This window comes from Carassius gibelio, chromosome B6 (assembly GCF_023724105.1).
Source record: "Carassius gibelio isolate Cgi1373 ecotype wild population from Czech Republic chromosome B6, carGib1.2-hapl.c, whole genome shotgun sequence".
In the NCBI taxonomy this organism is placed as follows: Eukaryota; Metazoa; Chordata; class Actinopteri; order Cypriniformes; family Cyprinidae; genus Carassius; species Carassius gibelio.
The window spans coordinates 28,453,188-28,472,758 of record NC_068401.1 but is presented as its reverse complement, the minus strand read 5'-3'; the positions used below and the strand labels follow the sequence as shown (position 1 = coordinate 28,472,758).

Genomic DNA, 19,571 nt, shown 5'->3' with positions numbered 1-19,571 from the left:
CATGAAGGTAAAGAGAACGCCGTAGCGCTTTGCTCTGCCCCGGCCCTTCTTCACCTCAATTGGCCCAAAGTAGTCGACTCCCACACTTGTGAAAGCAGGTAAGTCTGGCACAATCCTCTCTACTGGTAGGTCAGCCATTTTTTTGTTCCCCCGTCTTTCCTTGGAGGCGGCGACAAACTACACACTCAGAGATGACCTTCCTGCAAGCAGAATTGGCATAAGTAATCCAGTATTGCTTCCTGAGAGAAGAGAGCATGTGATTTCTACCTGTGTGACCCAGTCTTTGATGGATATACTTTAAGATGAGTTTGGACACATGCTGCTCTTTAGAAAGAATGACAGGATGTTTTTCAATTTCTGGCATAGCAGCCCTACTAAGCCTTCCTCCCACACGCAACAATCCATCCTCCAACACTGGGTCCAATTTGTAGAGGTCACTGTTTCTTTTGACATATCCTCCATTTTTCAAAACTGCAATCTCATCGGAAAACCTTTCTTGCTGGGAAAAACTGATGATGGCACTTTCTGCCCTCTCAAGGTCACCTGCAGTCAGTGGCTGTCCACGAAGTGCCAATTTTTCCCTTTGCATTTAGGCATAGAGGTAGTTGTTTCTTCGGCCTCCATTATCGTGGCCAATGCCTTTAGAGGCTTCAAGAACCTTTCTCCTTTTGGACAGGGTTAGAAGCACATCTCTGAGTCTGAACATGCATGCCAAAGACGTTCTCATTTTCTTAAATTCTGAAAAGTAGCTTAAAAACACCTTTGTTGCATTCAGTGGACGATGGGATACAAAGGCATTCACCAGTTGATCTTTCTTCACCCCTGGGTCACCCAAAGGGATTAGAGGTTGTTCCATAATGCTCTTAGGCCATTCCACCTCCCCCCTCAAGAGAAAGTCTGGTCCCTTCAGCCACCGCCTGCATGCAAGAAATTCTTCCGCACTTAGACCCCTGGAGGCCTCATCTGCTGGATTAAGTTTTGTGCCAATGTGTCTCCACTGTGCAACATCCTTTTCATTTTTAATCACAGCCACCCTATTGGCCACAAATGTATGAAACCTCCTGACTGTTTCCAATATACTTTAAAACTGTTGTACTGTCTGTCCAAAATACTGATGGATATAAATCCAGCTGCAACTCCCTCTTCAGCATGTTGTCCACCCCGACAGTAAGAAGGGCAGCAGTCCGCTCAAGGCGAGGAATTGTTATTTGTTTTAAAGGAGCAACCCTGGCCTTGCCCAAGATAAAAGCAATACTGACATGATTTCTCTTATTCTCCATCCTGAGATATGATGCAGTTCCGTAGCCATACTCACTGGCATTGGAGAAGTGATGCAACTGCAAGTGAGTAGGTGTTCCAAAATCCTTCGGCTTGATGCACCGGTCGACAGTGAGATCAGTGATATGATGGAGATCAGCAAGCCATTTAGACCACTGCTCGGAGAAGACATGAGGTATGTTGGCGTCCCAGCCAATGTTCAGCCTACACATATCCTGCAGCATCCTTTTAACAGGTAAAGTAAATGGTGCAAGAAAACCCAAAGGGTCATAGATAGACGACACCACAGACAATATGCCACGTCTTGTATGTGGGCGCTCTTCGATGGCTATCCTAAAGGTCAGCATGTCTGTATTTATGCACCAATGAAGACCAAGAGCTGTTTCGACAGGACTTGCCTTTTGATCCAGGTTAAGCCTCCTGGTAGTCTTGGAGTGCTGTGACTGAGGAATACTAGCCAAGACCTCACTGCTGTTGCTTGTCCACTTCCACAGGAGGAATCCTCTCTTTGCACAGGCTTCAGTCAATTCATGCACAATTTTTATGGCTTTAGCCTCTGATGACACAGATTTTAAACAATCATCCATGTAGAAATTTTGGAGTATTGTGTTCAGAACACTAGGTTCAAAGTTGTCTTTGTAGTCTTGCACAATTCTCTGCAGTGCATAGTTTGCACAACTGGGCGAAGACACGGCCCCAAAGAGGTGAACTCTCATCCTGTATTGCATGGAAGCTTGTCTTGTATTGCCATCAGGAGACCACAAGAAGCTTAAAAAGTCTGTGTACTCCGGAGTCACCCTCACCTGATGGAACATGGCTTGGATGTCTGCCATCAGTGCTACTTGTTCTTGTCTAAGCCTAGTAAGTACGCCAAGTAAGGTGCTTGTGAGGTGAGGCCCCTGCAACAGCTGATAATTCAATTAAATTCCTTTAAACACAGCAGCACAGTCAAAGACAACTCGAAGGGTTTTCTTTTTTGGATGGTATACCCCATGATGGGGAATATTCCACACCTTGCCGTCATCTCGCTTCAACTGCTGATGTGGTACAAGCTCAGCATAACCCTTTTCAATGACTTCGGAGAGGAAAGCTGTGTACTCTTGATGATAATCTTTATTCCTCTTGAACTTCCTGCGAAGACTTAAGAGACGCTGATTTGCGATGCTATAATTATTTGGCAAGATGACATCTTTAGCCTTAAATGGCAAGTCAAAGCAATAGTGTCCTTCATCAAGCTGAATTGAAGACTCCATTATTTGAATAAATCTTTGATCCTCTCTAGAAAGGCAAACATGGTCTGATTTTTCATTGAAATCCTGATTGTATTGGGAAACCAATAAGTCTTGTAGCTTGGCGACTGAGATCCTATTGACAGTGACTTCAGGAAGGCCTTTCTTGCCTTTACACGGCTCACCACCTCTCAGCGGGCCATTCACGACCCACCCCAGTAGAGTCCTGACAGCATAAGGTCCTTTGTCTTGGCTATTTATTATTTCCCATGGTTCCATGAGCTTCGGTGCATTGGTGCCAATCAACAATTCCACCTCTGCCTCAAGACTGGGAACTGTAATGCCTTTGAGGTATTTCCATCCCTCAAGGTCCTGTTGAGTGAGAATGTTATTTCTGCTCACAGGCATGGTCTTTTGGGTATAAACTTCAGGTAAGTCAAGGAAGTTTTCTTCATTCAGTTTTCTTCAGACCACTAAGCAAGAATGTGTCTACAGACCTCTCTTGGCCAAGAGTACGAAGAAGAATGCTAGTCTTGACTCCTGAAAGATTCAGTTTTCTCATGAGATGTTGAGTACAGAAAGAAGCTGAACTGCCAGGGTCTAGAAAGGCATAGGTGTTCATAATCGCGCTCCCGGACTTGGCCTTCACCTGTACAGGCACAATAGAGAGAACACATTCATCACTTACGGCCCCAGTAAGGCCACATGTCTCCAATGACACAGATGCATTATTGACTGACACTTCATGAGTTTTAAGTTTAATGTGTAGGACAGTTGGATGCTTGTGTTTACATATATCACAAGTCAAAGGCTTGTCACAGTCCCTGCTCATATGACCTCTCCTCAGACAGCTGAAACACACTCTGCCCACCTTCAAAACCTCCAATTTCTCCCTGTGTGACATGTCATCAAGCTGTGAACACTTCTCCACTGAATGCTGACTCTTACAAACACAGCATGACTCTTCGTCATTCCTTTGTGAAGCTGGCCCTCTGTGCTGTTGGTACCAAGCTGCTGATGTGGTTGATCCTAAGGCAGTATTGATGGCAGCAACAGTAGCTTGACCTCTTCCGGTATGTCTACTCCTTTGTTTAGGGGAAGAGTCTGATGGCGTACCCTGTAGGTCACAGAAGAGAGGATCAGACAGAATCTTTACCTGACACTCAATGAAGGCCACCAGTCTTGGAACTGTAACCACGGCGCTCCTGTAGCTCCCAAGTGACAGACCTCCATTTTTCCCTCAGTTTATATGGCAACTTCATCATTATCAGGCGAAGATTGGATGGCACGTTCAACTCCTCCATATGCTGTAAATCATCCATAACATTACAACAGTCCCTTAAAAAGATTGAAAAGGACTGCAGAGCATTAATGTCATCAACCCTCATCGTAGGCCACGTCATAGCCTTGTCCATATAAGCTACAGCAATTTTTATTTCATTTCCGAAGAATTCTTTCAATAGATTCTTTGCTCTCTCATAGCCATGCCCAGGAGCCATGTTATAGCAACTCCGAACCAGTTCTCTGGGCTGCCCTCTGGTATGTTGTTCAAGATAATAAAGACATTCTTGTTTATCTGTAGTTTTTCTTTCAATTGCTTGCTCGAAAGCTCTAATGAAGGCAGCATATTTAAGTGGATCACCATCAAACTCTAGGATAGCTCGTGGCGGAAGAGAGGCTAAGGCTTGGTTCTGTACCAGCTGACCAATTATGTTAGTTTGCTGTTGCATAAGGACATACAAAGTAGGTTGTTGAACATGGTTCCTGCTACGCGTTGAGAACACCATGCCATCTATGCCGAGGCTTATAGGATAGCCTCAACACAGTAAGAACCGTGTGTTCCTCGCCATCCACACCCTTTCCTAACTAATTGCAACACCTGTAAATATATGTAGCTCCCAGTGACGTGTCACACATAGTGCAACACTCCCACCCAGTGGCTAGAATAATAATAGCAATATTAACCGATCCAGAGAAGGTGAATATATAAATGGCTCCTACAGACATTGTAATTTAGTTTATTTTTTTCTTGTCTTCGCCACCTGGCTACTGTTATAAAATGTTGGGAAATTCAAACATAAAGGTAAAAAAAAATAAATAATAAGATTTAAATAAAAAATTGCTAGTGGAAGTGCAAGTGTCTGAGAGTGCAAGTCTGAGAATTTAAGTCTGAGAGTGCAAGTGCAAGTCTGCAGCCAGACCCTCTTGCCCCGGTGGGCTTCTGTCTCGACCGCACAGCTGTGGTGGTCTTCTGTGATGCCCTGGTGGGCTTCTGTCTTGACCACACGGCTGTGGTGGTCTTATGTCTTGACTGCACTGCTGTGGTTGTCTTCGGCGCCACCCTGGTGGACTTCTGTCTCGTCTGCTCGGCTGTGGTGGTACTCTGCACTGCTCTGGTTGGCGTCAGTCCCCTCTGCTCGGTTGTAGTGGGCTCCAGTTCCACTTGCTCCACCCTGGATTCCTGCCCTGTCGGCTCTGCCCTGGGACCCTGAACTTTCCGTTCCCTCCTGGCCTCTTTATTTTGTTGTTGTTTTGTTTTTGTTTGTTTATTTCACTTCCTCTCTCTGTTTCTCTCACAGCATTTTTATATTATTTTTAAATATATTTTTTTAATGATTGTTATTTTAAATTATTATCCCTGTATCAGTACGATAGTCTTGTAATAAAGTAGCGGTGGTAGCAGACATATTTTGAGTGTCAGTTCTGGTTGAAAAGAAGCGATCTAATCCTGTTTACATGAAATAAGCCTGCTCTCGAGCAGGTTTAATCTTACAGACCTGTTGCTATGACAGCAGCTCCGGGATGAGCTTCGAAGAACCAAATGATCCAAAATCACGCCAAATCGTCAACATTCAAATCCAGCTAACTGAGCTTGCAACGTACGAAGAACTGGCCCCTGGTTTCCTTGTGGTTGTTGTTTTGTTTTGATTTTGCACTTCCTGTCTCTGTTTCCCATTATGGACCTGGCCCTCCGTCCCTTTCCCTTATCCTCCACCAGTCCACTTCCCTCCTTGTCTCGGTGTTCCTTGGTTTGTTTTGTGTTCAATGGAGCATCTGGTAGCTGCTCCTTAGAGGAGGGGGTAATGTCACAGTGTCTGGTCTGTGTTTCCCTGGGTGTCCACTAGTGGTTTCACTTCCCCATAGGCACCCCACTGCAGGCACCCAAAAAGCCTTGTCCCTTCATCATGGTTAATTGCACACCTGTTAATTGCACTCAGCTGTCCCCACTTTCATCGTCTCCATCTATCTATATAACAGGTCTGTTTTCTATCTGTTTCTTCGAGTCCTTGTTTTCCATTAGCGATTGCACAGTTTACCAATCAGCTCAATAGAAAACACCTATAAATAATCAAGTAAGTCCTACCTTCGTCGTTTCTTGACTTTCAGAATCTTAAGTTAGATACTTAAGTATTGCTCTGATTTTGAAGAGAATGCTGATGCCTCATCTGGATCACATCAAGGCCTAGACCTAGACCAAGACCTCATTGGAGTTTTTTTAATGTATGCTTCAGAAACGGGTCACGACGAGGCGTTCCCCATAGCAATCCCTAGAGGATGCAGTTCGAAGTTCCCTTGAAAGGGAATCTTAATTTTATTAATTAATGCAAGCCTTGGCCCTCTAATTAACCAATCACATGAGATGCTATGATACTAATGGCTTAATTATTTAACCAGTAGAAATCACTGCTGATTGCATCTTTTTTTTTTTTTTTTTGAGACAATTTAATATAGAGATGTTAATTTCATTATTACCCCTATATAGAGCCCAGAACTAGGACCAAATCAATGATGACTTACTATAATTTAATTCAACAGCTGAACATTTCTAAACATTGATCAGTACAGAAACAGTACAGAAACACTTTTATACTGATTTTACATATTATAAGTCTTCAGAATGTCATTTACATTATTCATTTCAATTACATAAATAACTCAGCAATTATGAAACGATTTCCCTGTGTGTTAACAGTATATTTGATAGTACAGTGTCGTATATTATACAGCATCTAATGCACAGCAGCGCCACCAGAGGCGGCAGAGCGCTGTGTTCAGTGTTGACAATAGAGCAGTTTTGATGCTAGATTTACATGGAAACTCTTCACAAATGTTGCTAAATAATCAAGTCTGCTGAAATCTCTTCTTGGTGAGCTGACAGAAACATACAAGCAGACGCAGCACACCGAATACAGGGCTGAATGTAAATGCATGACTACAGGAGGAGCTCTGACATCACTAAGAGCAGAAAGAGAAAGTGACACTAACTTGATCAACAGCAATATGGACTCCAGAAACCATCAAACTCTTTAAACAGAATATTGAGTCGTACAAAGACCCTTGTGAACACATCTGATAATCACAGGTAAGTGATAGAAATATAAGAGAGATTGTCCTGAACAGGTTTCTAATGGCAGTGGTCTGGATTAGTTGGGTTTGACCGACTGGCATGAGTTGAACAGAAGCAGGTTTAAGCATGTCAAATACTCAGATACTTTAGTCGTTTAATGCACTGAAATTTTCTAAAATTAGTTAAAATTTTGTAATTTGATTGAACAAAGTTTGGTGTTTCTGTAATTTTGTCTTGCATCATAAAGACAAACAGGTGTGAAACGGAAAGTAAATGACCTGCAGACAAACTGAACACAATTCGAAAGAATTATTGCAGCTGAAAATCACTTTTACATTACACAAGATGAGGATAACTTATGATCATATAATATATTTTGTGGAAAGATTAATCTAATTCTGGATAAGGAAATGTTTGTTGGAAAATAAAGAGCTTGAACTTTGTACTTTCTTTAAACAGCAGGTCATAGTCCAGATTTCTCAGTAAGTTTATGATTGACTCACTTTGTTTCAAACGAATGATTCTGTTTCCATCACCATCAATTCTCACATTTTAACCAATTTAATATAAATATTTATGTAGTTGTCATGGTCCAATTTGGTCAAGTCTAAAAAAAGGAAAACTATAATTGTTCTTTAAGAGGAAAAGAACAATGGCAGAATCTTCAAAAACAGCAAGAAAAACCAGGAGACGGAGTATTGAACATGAACCTCCATGTAAGTGTATTATTGAATTTCTTAAAAGTCAGCACTCTTTGTCTCTAAACATTCTTTACATTCAACCAGCTTCATGAGGTGCATCATGGGGTTCTTTATAAACCGTATTGAAGTAGTTCACACTAATCCTAAATAATGTCTCTTTCCAGTCATGTCATCCTCCATTAGTTCACTTTTTGAGGAGATTCAGTGCTCTATATGTCTGGATGTGTTCACTGATCCAGTCACGACTCCATGTGGACACAACTTCTGCAAGATCTGTCTGAAAAGGTACTGGGACAATAGCCAGACCTGCAGCTGTCCAAACTGTAAAGAAACATTCAAGCAAAGACCTGATCTCAAGATTAATACCACACTCCGAGAGCTCGTAGATCACTGTAAGAAGAAAAGTCCTGAGAAAACAACTGAAGTTCTGTGTGACTTCTGTGAGGAAAGAAAGCTGAAAGCGCTGAAGTCATGTCTGGTGTGTCAGAGCTCTTACTGTGAAACTCACCTGGAGCCTCATTTGAAAGTGACAGGTTTAAAGAAACACAAACTGATGGATCCTGTGAGTAATCTGGAGGACTATATATGTCAGAAACATGAGAGACCTCTGGATCTGTTCTGTAGAGATGATCAGACATGTGTGTGTTCAATCTGCACTGTGACAGACCACAAGAACCACAACACTGTTGCTATAGAAGAGGAGAGTCAAGAGAAGAAGGTAGACGTTACTGACAAACCTGCTTTTACAAGACTTGTATCATGAAGATTCAAATTTGTTATCTTCTTTTGAAAAAAAAAAAAAACTAAAAAACATAAGTTTCTTCAGAAGACAGTAAATCTGTGTAATGATAAATGTGTCTGTGTTGTTCTCTCTATAGACTGAACTGATGAAGACACAGAAAGACGTGCAGCAGATGATCCTGAACAGAAACAAGAAGATTGAAGAAATCAAAAACTCAGCAGAAGTCAGAAAAGTGAGTTCATTTAATTAAAGTTAAATATGTTTTACATCATTTAGTTGCATCTCTCCCTGACTCTTGATGTACAGACCAGCAGCATCTTCCTGATCAAGAAAGAAAAGCTTTCCTACTGTATACAGTACTAGCAGTAACTTAACAAGATCAACGTTTAGTGACTGAAATGTGACCAGCAAATAGTAATGAATGATTCTATAAGTAACATACAACTAAACTAAACTAAGTAAAACACATACATAAATCATTAAAGTAAGAGAGAGAACAAAAAAACTGGCAGTATAAAAAAATCACTTAACCATTAGATAAAAATCACATTAATAAAAGGGGTCAAAACTTAGAAACAGATTTAAATAGTTGATAAGCAGTTACTTGCACTGGCTTTGGTTCTGAGCAAGAGTCCAGATGTGTGTAGAGAATGAAGATTTTTGATCAGTTTGTCAGAAGTGAGTTTGAGATCTAATGTGTTTGGGTAGAGATCTCTTAACCTCCTTAACTCTCACACCTATCCCTGCTGAACTGACCAATGCAGAGGTGTGAGTTTTGCGATGGAAAGGGTTTCTTTTTTCAACTTGACATCTTATTTAGGGTCTGGTGGATTGCTGTAGTATTAAACCCAAGTGTAGTAAAAAGAGTAAGATGCAGGTTATGGTCAGACATGGGCAGTATTTCAATTAAATGTATTTTAAATACGTATTTAATTACTTTAGTGTAATTTTTAATTTTTATTTTGCAGGTGTGGAAAAAATAAAATGTAGTTTGTAACTAAATATTTTGAGGGAGTGTATTTACAGTATTTCAAATACTTAAATACTTAATGCTTATCACCATAGTAAATGATTTTGCCATATTTTCGGTCCGATTTCGGCAATGGCAATGTCCAGGTTAGATGCACGAAAATCACGTGACACCCTGTAGACCGGACTCCCTCCAAGAAGAGAATGAGTTTTGAACACAGGAAAAGAAGTGGCGCTGCTCCTCTTAAAAACGGCATTAAGGTAAAGTTTTTTGTGATGTGAAAAATTATACAGTCTACACACACATATTGCACACTGAACGGCATTATAGAGAAAATAAGTGTGCCTTATGAAATCAATGCACTGTGTTTTCATTAATAAAAGGACATCATACAATAGGTTGACAGCCTATTTGGGCACTAATAGTAATACTAATACGCGCGTGGTGCCGCGGCATTAACTGAATTAAGTTGCGTGTTAAAATAATTCACTTAACTACCGCCACGTGGCGCAAAGGGACGAATTTTGAACTGACTGTAATAATAAAATGACGGTTTGTAAACTAAGATGAAAGGACACTGTATTATGAAACAGCGCCAGCGCGACTGCCGTAACTCCACTGAACGCTTCATGCTAAGCAAGCGTTCACAATATAACATCCATCTGCAGTTTTTACACTTTTTTTAAATTTAATACATATGAAATATATTGATATTCCGTCGGATTTTATATAAAATAATCAGCAATCCTATTGTTTTTCAATAATTGCGCACGCAGTGCAATTCTAATTTGCAATATGATGTTTTATAACAAAGTTCGGGAGGAGCAGTCACAGTTCATTAACCTGATTAACACAAGTGGAGACCAATCAGTAATCAACTCACGACAAGGTATAAATAACAGCAGAACCTGCCTCTGTTCATTGACAGTTTTCAGCATCCCTCCTCCACCCCATTTCTCCTCACTTATAGATCCATCTACTACCACAACCGGGGGGAGTACTCAGGGTTCGGGCCACATCCCGAGCTCAGAGCCCTCTACCCCGACAGCATGCCAAATACGCATAAACTTACTGTATTAAATATACATCTACTATGGAAAAGGCGTATGCGGTCAGGGCAGTTAGAGTCTCGTGTGTAAAACAAACCCACACATATTATGATTAATATGATTAATCATATATATTATGATTAAAATGGAACTTTGATTTTGTGATGAAAATTCTGGGTCTGTTATTTTTTCCCCCTGGAGTACTAGCTTATCCCCAACATTTTCTGCAGTAATACATTAGTTCTCCACTGATCTGAGCTAATGAGCTGATTACCTAGTGAGGTAGGGGTCCCGGGAGAATAATATATGCTACCACTCTCAAAACCTATTTTAAAGGTCAGGCTATAGGCCTACTGTAGTAGGCTTAAAGGCATTAATTTAATGTACATTCAGTAAAGCAATATGGTGTGCATTTTCCTGTAGTAATTATGAAGAAGTAATTGATTTAAAATGAATAGATTTCATTCTGGCTAAATGTTTTATTAATAGAGCTTACTCTTTGGTGTGTAGTAATTTGAATTATGGCTGTGTAAATTGCAACTGCCACTATTTCTGTTATTGACCTTTCAATAAAGTTTTGCTATTAAGGGCAGCCTACCACACCATTGATGTGAACTCAATAATACATGCCATTTACGTCAGAGGGAGCTATTTCAGGCCCTGTTGAGATTTAGAGAAATGCCCATGCTTTTTTTTTTATTATTATTTTGAATTTAAACATTTCTCATATTTGTGTTATTGCTACTATTTGTGTTACTGACCTTTCAGTAATAAAAAAAAGACATATTAAGATTATTGTGAGAATATTTTTGTATTTTCAAAATACTTATTACTTGTATTTTATTTAAATACATTTTTCACATCAGTATTTTGTATTTTATTTTGTTACATTTCATGAGCCAGTATTTGTAGTTTGTAACAAAATAGTTTTTGATGTATTTGTGCCCACCTCTGGTTATGGTAAAATACTTTACATCATTATATAAGGGATCACAAGGATGATTCGTGAAGACAATTAAACAATGTTTGAACAAGGATAGTAAAAAAAAGTGGCCAAAACCAAATTAAATGTGCCAGTACCACCTCTGTCATCCTGCATCCATCACATTGAGGTGATTTGGAGGAAAATGTTTGTGTATAGTCTAGTTCTGGAGTAAAGCTGCTGGACAGTATTAAAGCAGCTTGAATAAATCTAGAATTTATTAAGCAACTCTTTATTCTTATCAAGCCTTCTGTCCAGACCTCATCAGTGCTTGCCTGATGATACAGTAAATTAACATATTTACATTACATTAAGTCATTTAGCAGACACTTTTATCCAAAGTGACTTACAAATGAGGACAACAGAAGCAATCAAAACTAACAAAAGAGCAATGATATGCAAGTGCTGTAACAAGTCTCAAGTTAGCTTAACACCATACACATAGCAAGGTTTATCTTTTTAATTATATAATAAATAAAAAGAAAACTGATAGAATAAAAAATAGAGTGCAACCTACTATTAAAGGCCTGTTTTGCTCTTGTTAATTGTATAATAAATAAAAAGAAAACAGATAGGATAACAAAAAGAATAGATAAGCTACTTTAAGAAAACAAGCAGTTAGCAATAAAATAGAGTTCAAGTCTATAATGGCCAATATTGATTTTTAATATTAAAGGGGGGGTGAAATGCTATTTCATGCATACTGAGTTTTTTACACTGTTAAAGAATTGGATTCCCATGCTAAACATGGACAAAGTTTCAAAAATTAAGTTGTAAGTTTGAAGGAGTATTTCTGTTCCAAAAATACTCCTTCCAGTTTGTCACAAGTTTGGGAAAGTTTTTTTCGAGTATGGCTCTGTGTGACGTTAGATGGAGCAGAATTTCCTTATATGGGTCCTGAGGCACTTCTGCCGGAAGAGCGCGTGCTCCCGTATAGCAGAGCACTGAGAGCACAACAGACTTCACTGATCAGAGCGAGAGCGTCGCAAAATGTCACAAAAGAAGTATATTTTTGGTTGCCAGGCCAAGACAACCCTGCACAGATTACCAAAAAAAACAGCATTAAGGGACCAGTTTTTATTTTTACAGAGCATCAACGGAGTTGTGCAAGTGTTTGTGTTTGTTCCCTGCATTTCGAAGATGCTTGTTTTACAAACATGGCCCAGTTTGACGACAGATTTGCGTATCGTTTATTTCTTAAGGATGATGCAATCCCAACGAAAAAGGGCCACGATCGTGTTTTGGAACCACAGGCGGTGAGTAAAACTGCTTAAAATATCTCTGCCTCCTTGTTAGTGCGTCCGCCTCCCATGCCGAGACCCGGGTTCGAGCCCCGCTCGGAGCGAGTCGGGATCTGATTCTGGATCATAAATATATGCTGAATCTGACTGTTAGCCATGGTTTGTTTTGGTTGGTTTTTTCCTCACGGTGTCACAGCTTCCAAACACTCTCAACGCAAAAGCCTACTCGCGCTCGTGATTCTTTAGCTCCGCCCACACGTCACGCCTCCAGTCGGTCGTGTTTTTCCGTGAAAAATCGGTACCGACTATCTTTCTCTTATGAATATAATAAAACTAAAGACTTTTTGGAGTTATGAAGGATGCAGTACTACTCTATAGGTACTCAAGATTAACAGGATATTGAGTGAAAACGAGCATTTCACCCCCCCTTTAAGAATCAAATTAGAATAGAGAATACTAGAGTTAGAAAAGTTGCAAAAAAAATTTTTTATCATAGTGCAGTAAGGTGACCAGATGTGTCACTTCCTCTAAGGATGTTCTGCACAGGATTTCTAAGTTTTTCTAAGGGGATTTAAAATACTTCAATAGAAGAATAAACATTCTCCTGCAACTGATTGATTCTCAAATCATGTGTCTAGTTGAGAGAAGTTGTGATATTACTGTACAATAAGGCGACCAGACGTGCAACTTCCTGTGGAGATGTTCTGCACAGAATTTCTAAGTTTTCTAAAATAAGCAGGTGCTGGTTGTTTGCGCTGAGCTAATCAATCCGTCCGCTCTGCTCTCTATAGCTCTCACCGTACTTTGATGTCATACAACTATCAACAAGAGCAGCACCAACAATCAACACCTGCTTATTTGAGAATCAATCAGTTGCAGGTGAATGTTTATTCTTCTATTGAGGTATTTTAAATCCCCTTAAAAACACTGATGTATGAGCAATAATAACCCGGATTCTTGCAACAGGGATGTTATACTGAACTGCTGGAGATGATGGAGGAGCAGCAGAAAGCAGCAGAGAAACAGGAGCAAGAGCTGATTGAAGAGCTGGAGCAGGAGATCACAGAGCTAAAGATGAGAAACACTGAGCTGGAGCAGCTCTCACACACTGAAGATCACCTCCACCTCCTACAGGTCAGTCAACATGATCTCTCTGATCAAGATTCAAGATTTGTATTTGTGATATACAATTGTTATATGGAGAGAATATGAACAGCACTGAAATGTAAGTCAGGTCTGCTGTAAAGTTTGTGGTCAAACTTTAAATTGGCTTGAAAAAGTCTAGCCAAAAAAAATGAAGCTAGCATTTGACTAGCAAGTGACTAGCATGTCAATAGCAAATGACTAGCATGTCTCTAGCATGTTGTTAGCATGATTAGCACGTGACTAACATGTTGCTAGCATGACTAGCATGTCTCTAGCATGTTGCTAGCATGACTAACAAGTGACTAGCATGTTATTCGCATTATTAGCAAAGTAACTAGCATGTTTTAGCAAGATTAGCAAGTGACTAGCATGTTGTTATCATGATTAACAAATGATGAGCATGTTGCTAGCATGATTAGCAAGTAACTAGCATGTTGCTAGCATGACTAGCAAGTAAATAGCATGTTGCTAGCATGATTAGAAAAGTTACTAGCATGTTGTTAGCATGACCAGCAAGTAAATAGCATGTTGCTAGCATGATTAGAAAAGTTACTAGCATGTTGCTAGTATGACTAGCATGTCTCTAACATTTTGCTAACATGACTAGCAAGTGTGATGGTAGTCTAAAACCAGCTAACCAGACGGCTGCTGCTGTCTCTTCCTGAAGTCCACAATCATCTCTTTAGTTTTACTCACATTCATAGAAAGACAATTATCCTGTCACAGTGATGTGCGTTTCTCTACCTCATCCAAGTATGCGGCTTCATTATTGTTCATTATTGAGCAGAGGACTCAGGACACAGCCCTGTGGGGCTCCTACATTTAGGGTGATGGAGTTGGAGGTGTACTGGCCTAGTTTCACCACCTGAGGAATGGAACAAACCAGCAGTCTGATCAGCAGAGGTCCTCAGAACACGGCCAAAAATCCCATCGGGACCTGCTGCTTTCCTTAGGTTCACTCGCTTTAGAGCCCTCCGTACCTTGTCCTCCTACACGGTGCTCACACGATTATCGCTGCTCTGACTGCTGCTTCCTGATGCGCTGATTGGCAGACACACGTTGCTGCGGTTGCATTCAAAGCGGCTGTAGAAAGATTTTAACTCGTCAGCCAGCAAGCCCTTGTTTTTATTCCGGTGTGAGGAAAATGGAGGTATGGTCAGATTTACCAAAAGCTGGTAGTGAGCGAGCTTTGTAGGCATTCTTAAACTGAGAGTAGATATGATCCAGTGTATTCAGTCCTCAGGTTGGACACCATACATCTTGGTATAAGTTTGGCATTACCTACCTAAGGTTGGCTTTGTTAAAATTCCCCCCGCAATGACAAAAGCAGCGCCAGGATGTTTGTTGTTAAATATACAATGTATATATACAGGATGATGTTGTTTAATATACAATGAAAATGAAGGATATGACACCATAACACTCCCCATGCTGAAGGATTTCTCCTCTCTCCTGCTGTAGATTCACTCATCCCTGTGCAGCTCTAGAAACACCAGGAACTGGCCTGAGATCAGTATGAAGACTCTGAGGAAAGATCTGACTCAGCTGAAGGACACTATAGATGAGAAACTCACACTAACTGGTACGACAATACACACACTGATCAGATAGAAACATTATGATGCACTCAATTCTTTAAATATTTTCTTGTGATGTGTCTCTGCAGAGCTGAAGTGGATGCAGCAGTATGCAGGTACAGTGTGCTGTCTGCACTACACTAGTTTACATTCATACACTCACTGCTTCATTACTGCACTACAATCTGATTCAACACTGGGTTAACTAAAAACATCAGCATCACAGAATATCTGTATTCTCTGTTTTCTCAGTGGATGTGACTCTGGATCAAGATACAGCTAATTCATATCTCATCTTGTCTGATGATGGAAAACAAGTGAGATGTGGAGACATTAGACAGAAACTCCCAGACAAACCAGAGAGATTTGATAACTATCTAGATGTCCTGGGAAAGGAGGGATTCTCCTCAGGGAGATTTTATTTTGAGGTGCAGGTGAAGGGAAAGACTAAATGGGATTTAGGAGTGGCCAGAGAATCCATTTACAGGAGGGGAAAGATCACAGCGAGACCCAGTGATGGATACTGGACTGTGACTCTAAGGAATGGAGATAAATATGAAGCCTGTGCTAGTCCTCGTGTCTCTCTGTCTCTGAGAGTGAAGCCGCAGCGGGTCGGTGTGTTTGTGGATTATGAAGAAGGTCTGGTCTCCTTTTATGATGTGGAGTCCAGCTCTCATATCTACTCTTTCACTACTCAGACTTTCAATGAAAAACTCTATCCATATTTTAGCCCATGCAATAATGATGGAGGTAAAAACTCAAGCCCACTGATCATCACACCTGTCAGTTATAATCAGTAAATTGAATCAATTATCAAATGCAAGATAAAAAAAAAAAAAAAAATTATAATTAAAAATCTGCAAACATTAAGTGCCGCTATTTTTTATAATTTGTTTTTCAGTTTTTAAACTTATTACATATTTGTATATAAATATATAATGTTTGTTCAGTTAATTATTTTTTGTTAAACTTTTCATAAATATTTTTTATCTGAAAAATTGAAATTGCCAAAAAAAAAAAAGAATTCTGCCAAACAGGCCCAACACAACTACAGTCACTACTATTTCACAGTATTACAGCATTCCTGTCTCGTTTATGGCAAATAACATCACAAAAAACACGGTGACCCTGGTGACAAAACTAAAATACTTATCTATAAAAATCTATAGAAAGAATGGAATGCAAAATGTATAATATGAATAAACCTAGAATCTAGAAACAACAGAATTCTCCAATTTGAGTATTCACATATCTGTGTGTGTGTGCGTGTGTGTGTGTCATGTTAATCAGACTTATCACCTTATAGGCAGTTTCATATTATTATTTATATTATTTTTTTAGATTCTATTTTTGAACTCAATGGGCCTACATCTTAAAAGTAAACCAAATCACTGCTGTCTCTTTATGAATGAATGGAATATTCATGTCAGACAATGCAGAGTAATAAATAGCAGGAAACATTCAGATTAGGGGTGTCTTGGGATATTAATATAGTGCTCATAGGGTACATACGCTACAGCAGGATTGGGCAACCTTGATAGTGATGAGGACCAGCATGTTTTTTCCCTTTATACCAAGGAGCCAGATTACTAAACCACGTTCGCACAACTTTTACATTGTCTTACTCAATTTCCTTTTTACGGAAGAAAATTAAAGACTATATTCAATCTAATTTGTTTTTAAAGATTTTAACTAAAAAAACTTGTGCAGTTAAGCTAATTGAGAATGAAAACTTTGCTGTCAGTTGACGGTAATGTCACTCCTCCAAATAAACTTCTTGTCACACTTCTCTGCCCAGAAGGAACACTATAAATGAAATAAGACTCCTTATCGAATCCAATTATTTGGGATAATTGATATTTTGGAGGATTCTTTATAGGAACTGGCACTGGAGCAAGCTCTGGGGCTGGAGCGGCACTGGAACAAGCTCCTCATTTTGGCCCGGGTGGCTGGTGACATTAGCTAGCAGTAGGAATGGTCCCCCAGAGATTGTCCTTTCTGCTCCAGCAGGAGGAGGAGGAATCTGAGGCAAAGGAGGGGATCCATGGACACAACACAATGGGGGGAAAAAAGGACTGTGGAAAACTGGAAAATAAATGGAGGGGACACATGCAATTTAAACTTTTTTAGGTTGGGTCTTCTGTCATGCTTCGCTGTCCGGAAGGAACACGGAGCTGAGGATAAGTGAAATAAGACTCTTTATTAATCCAGCACAGGATTTATCCAACATAGAACACTGAGAAAAACATACGTATGTAACTTGTAGACCTAACAAAACTGAACAGAAAGACTAATGGTATTTAAAGACAGGATAATGACGGACAGATAGGTGCTTGGAATAACTAAATGAATGTGGACATGGAACACATGGGAAAGAAACTAGACACACCTGGGAACTAATCAATTAACCAAAACATGGGAGACAGAAACTGTGTCACAGGGGCAAAAACACACAAAGAGTCCAGGGGTGTGACACATCTCAATTGCATTGTCTGTAAATTTGCAAGAAAAAAAATGTACAGAGGTCCTATTTTTTATTAGTAGTGTGAAGTTGTTTGCTTAATATTCATTGTCTTTTGTTTCTGCATGTTTGTGCCAAGGACTTTTATTTTGGTCTTGCATCCTCTGAGAAGGAGGATATTTGGAGGATTCTTGTTCACAAAACTTTTCCAGACTATAGAGAATCAGCCATCAAAGGTGAAATTTTGCGAAGTTTTATAGCTGTACTTGAACCTGCATTGCAAACTAAGCTGTATGTGTTTGGTGTTACTACACTTGAAGATGTAATTAAAGTGCTGGTTGGTGTGAGAGAGCACGTTCTGCAGCCACTGAGTCTTTTCCCCTGCCTGCTCCACCTCAACTTGCCGTTGTACTCCGCTTTAGAACAGAGACAACCAATATGCTTGCAGCGCAGCTCAACCTCCATCTGAAAGTAGCTGCTGTCTCATCTTAAACATTGTGTACGCACACCGTCCGCGTGGTGTCAAAAAATGCCCACACGTGGATGATGAAAAGGATATAATGCAGACAGTGTGCGGACGGCCGAAATATACTTGATCTTTATCGGTGGCGCACGAGATGCGATGACGAAGTATGTGGCATTGCATAATAGGGTTATGTTAGCCTATCCAGTTGAAGCCACTAAAAAAAAAGAGAGAGAGAGAACATCAATGTGGAGAAGATCTTGTTTACATCAAAACTGAAACAAAGCTGTTCACACAGAACACATATTTCGCGCATTTTCTAGAGGGACACCGTTGGACTCGTGTCTCGCACAAGAGAGCCGCATGTTTAGAAAGAATAATGTAAAATTAATGTATTAATGTATTTAATTTAATTTTCAAAAAGTATCTAGAGACTTTATGTTGGGTTTTTGTTCCCCATCCCACTGCATCATGTTTTTAAATGAAAAAAAAATATTCTGTGTGACTGGGTTTCCGAATGGGTCTTTTTATTTATTTAACAATGCATGCATACATGACGCTGTTTTGTTTATAGGTCTTTAAGCAACTTAATATTTAAAATAATTTTTATGAACCAATTATTATTGTTTTTTCACAGTCATGTATTCTAATGCTTTGCGCTATCTTGAGGCCTCAGAAGAGAAGCAAAAAGCTTTTCTTCACCCTAACTGAAATTATGCATTTTAAATTCGAATATAATTTGAATTTTGATCATATTTAAGTAAAAAATTCAAATTTAGTTTTTCAGCTATTTTGACAGCCCTAGGCGATTCTAGCCCGTATCTGTATGCATGAGACTGTCTGAATACCGGCGGAATTTATTTTGTAAAAAGTATTATTTGCTGTATGCGCGTGTCCGAAGCTGCATGTGCTGTGTGACCATGTTCCAAAAAAAGAAGGTAGCGTTTTCATTAGTGTTTTCATTCGAACCTATCGCTGTTTTCTTTTCTCCTCTCTTTTCTCTCGCTCCAGTTTTTCACAAGTTCATCAAACAACTGTGGTAAGAATATTTTATCAAGCACGGTGAGTAATGGCTTCTCCTGATATTGATATTTGCACCTCTTGCCACATGTACAGTTTATCTATCTCTGTCTCTGATGAGGGATTCACATGTGATAAATGCAGGGAAATAGGCTGACAGAGAAGATTTCAGAATTAGAGACACACATCCAAACTTTAATTGAGGACAGTAAGAATGTTAGGGCTCTAGATACGGCTTTGGATGCGTCTAGCTCTGGGATTCCTGTACATTGTTCGGTTCCAGCAGAGCCCCTGCAGCAGGGCAACTGGGTGACAGTGAGGCAGCATAGTCGTGGGTCAAAACACCGCTCTTCTGTTCCGATCA

The 19,571-nt window shown here is 39.8% G+C and overlaps 2 protein-coding genes across 9 annotated transcripts in view; both read left to right on the top strand.

Annotated features, from left to right (window-relative positions):
• The window catches only part of LOC127960214 (E3 ubiquitin-protein ligase TRIM39), a 290,581-nt gene that overhangs the window by 234,456 nt on the left and 36,554 nt on the right, over positions 1-19,571 (top strand). The window lies entirely within an intron of this gene.
• Positions 6,566-18,636, top strand: LOC127960216 (E3 ubiquitin-protein ligase TRIM39-like). 5 transcript variants are annotated; one of them, XM_052559835.1, is made up of 9 exons: positions 6,566-6,870; positions 7,315-7,337; positions 7,498-7,571; positions 7,721-8,274; positions 8,435-8,530; positions 13,507-13,674; positions 15,148-15,268; positions 15,353-15,379; positions 15,516-18,636. In XM_052559835.1, exons 3-9 carry the CDS (start codon positions 7,508-7,510, stop codon positions 16,061-16,063), a joined length of 1,578 nt encoding a protein of 525 aa, XP_052415795.1. In that variant the 5' UTR covers positions 6,566-6,870; positions 7,315-7,337; positions 7,498-7,507; the 3' UTR covers positions 16,064-18,636. The 5 variants fall into 5 exon arrangements, with proteins under 5 accessions (XP_052415795.1, XP_052415794.1, XP_052415792.1 ...); XM_052559834.1 differs by having other exon boundaries at positions 7,318-7,337; positions 7,438-7,571; positions 15,516-18,635; XM_052559832.1 differs by having other exon boundaries at positions 7,438-7,571; positions 15,516-18,635.

Bases quoted from the DNA above. Each gene is read 5' to 3' on its own strand.
- LOC127960216 (XM_052559836.1), top strand. From the start codon at position 7,508: ATGGCAGAATCTTCAAAAACAGCAAGAAAAACCAGGAGACGGAGTATT. The intron at 15,269-15,352 runs GTACGACAATAC...GTGTCTCTGCAG, and splicing joins TGAGAAACTCACACTAACTG to AGCTGAAGTGGATGCAGCAG. The intron at 15,380-15,515 runs GTACAGTGTGCT...CTGTTTTCTCAG, and splicing joins GTGGATGCAGCAGTATGCAG to TGGATGTGACTCTGGATCAA.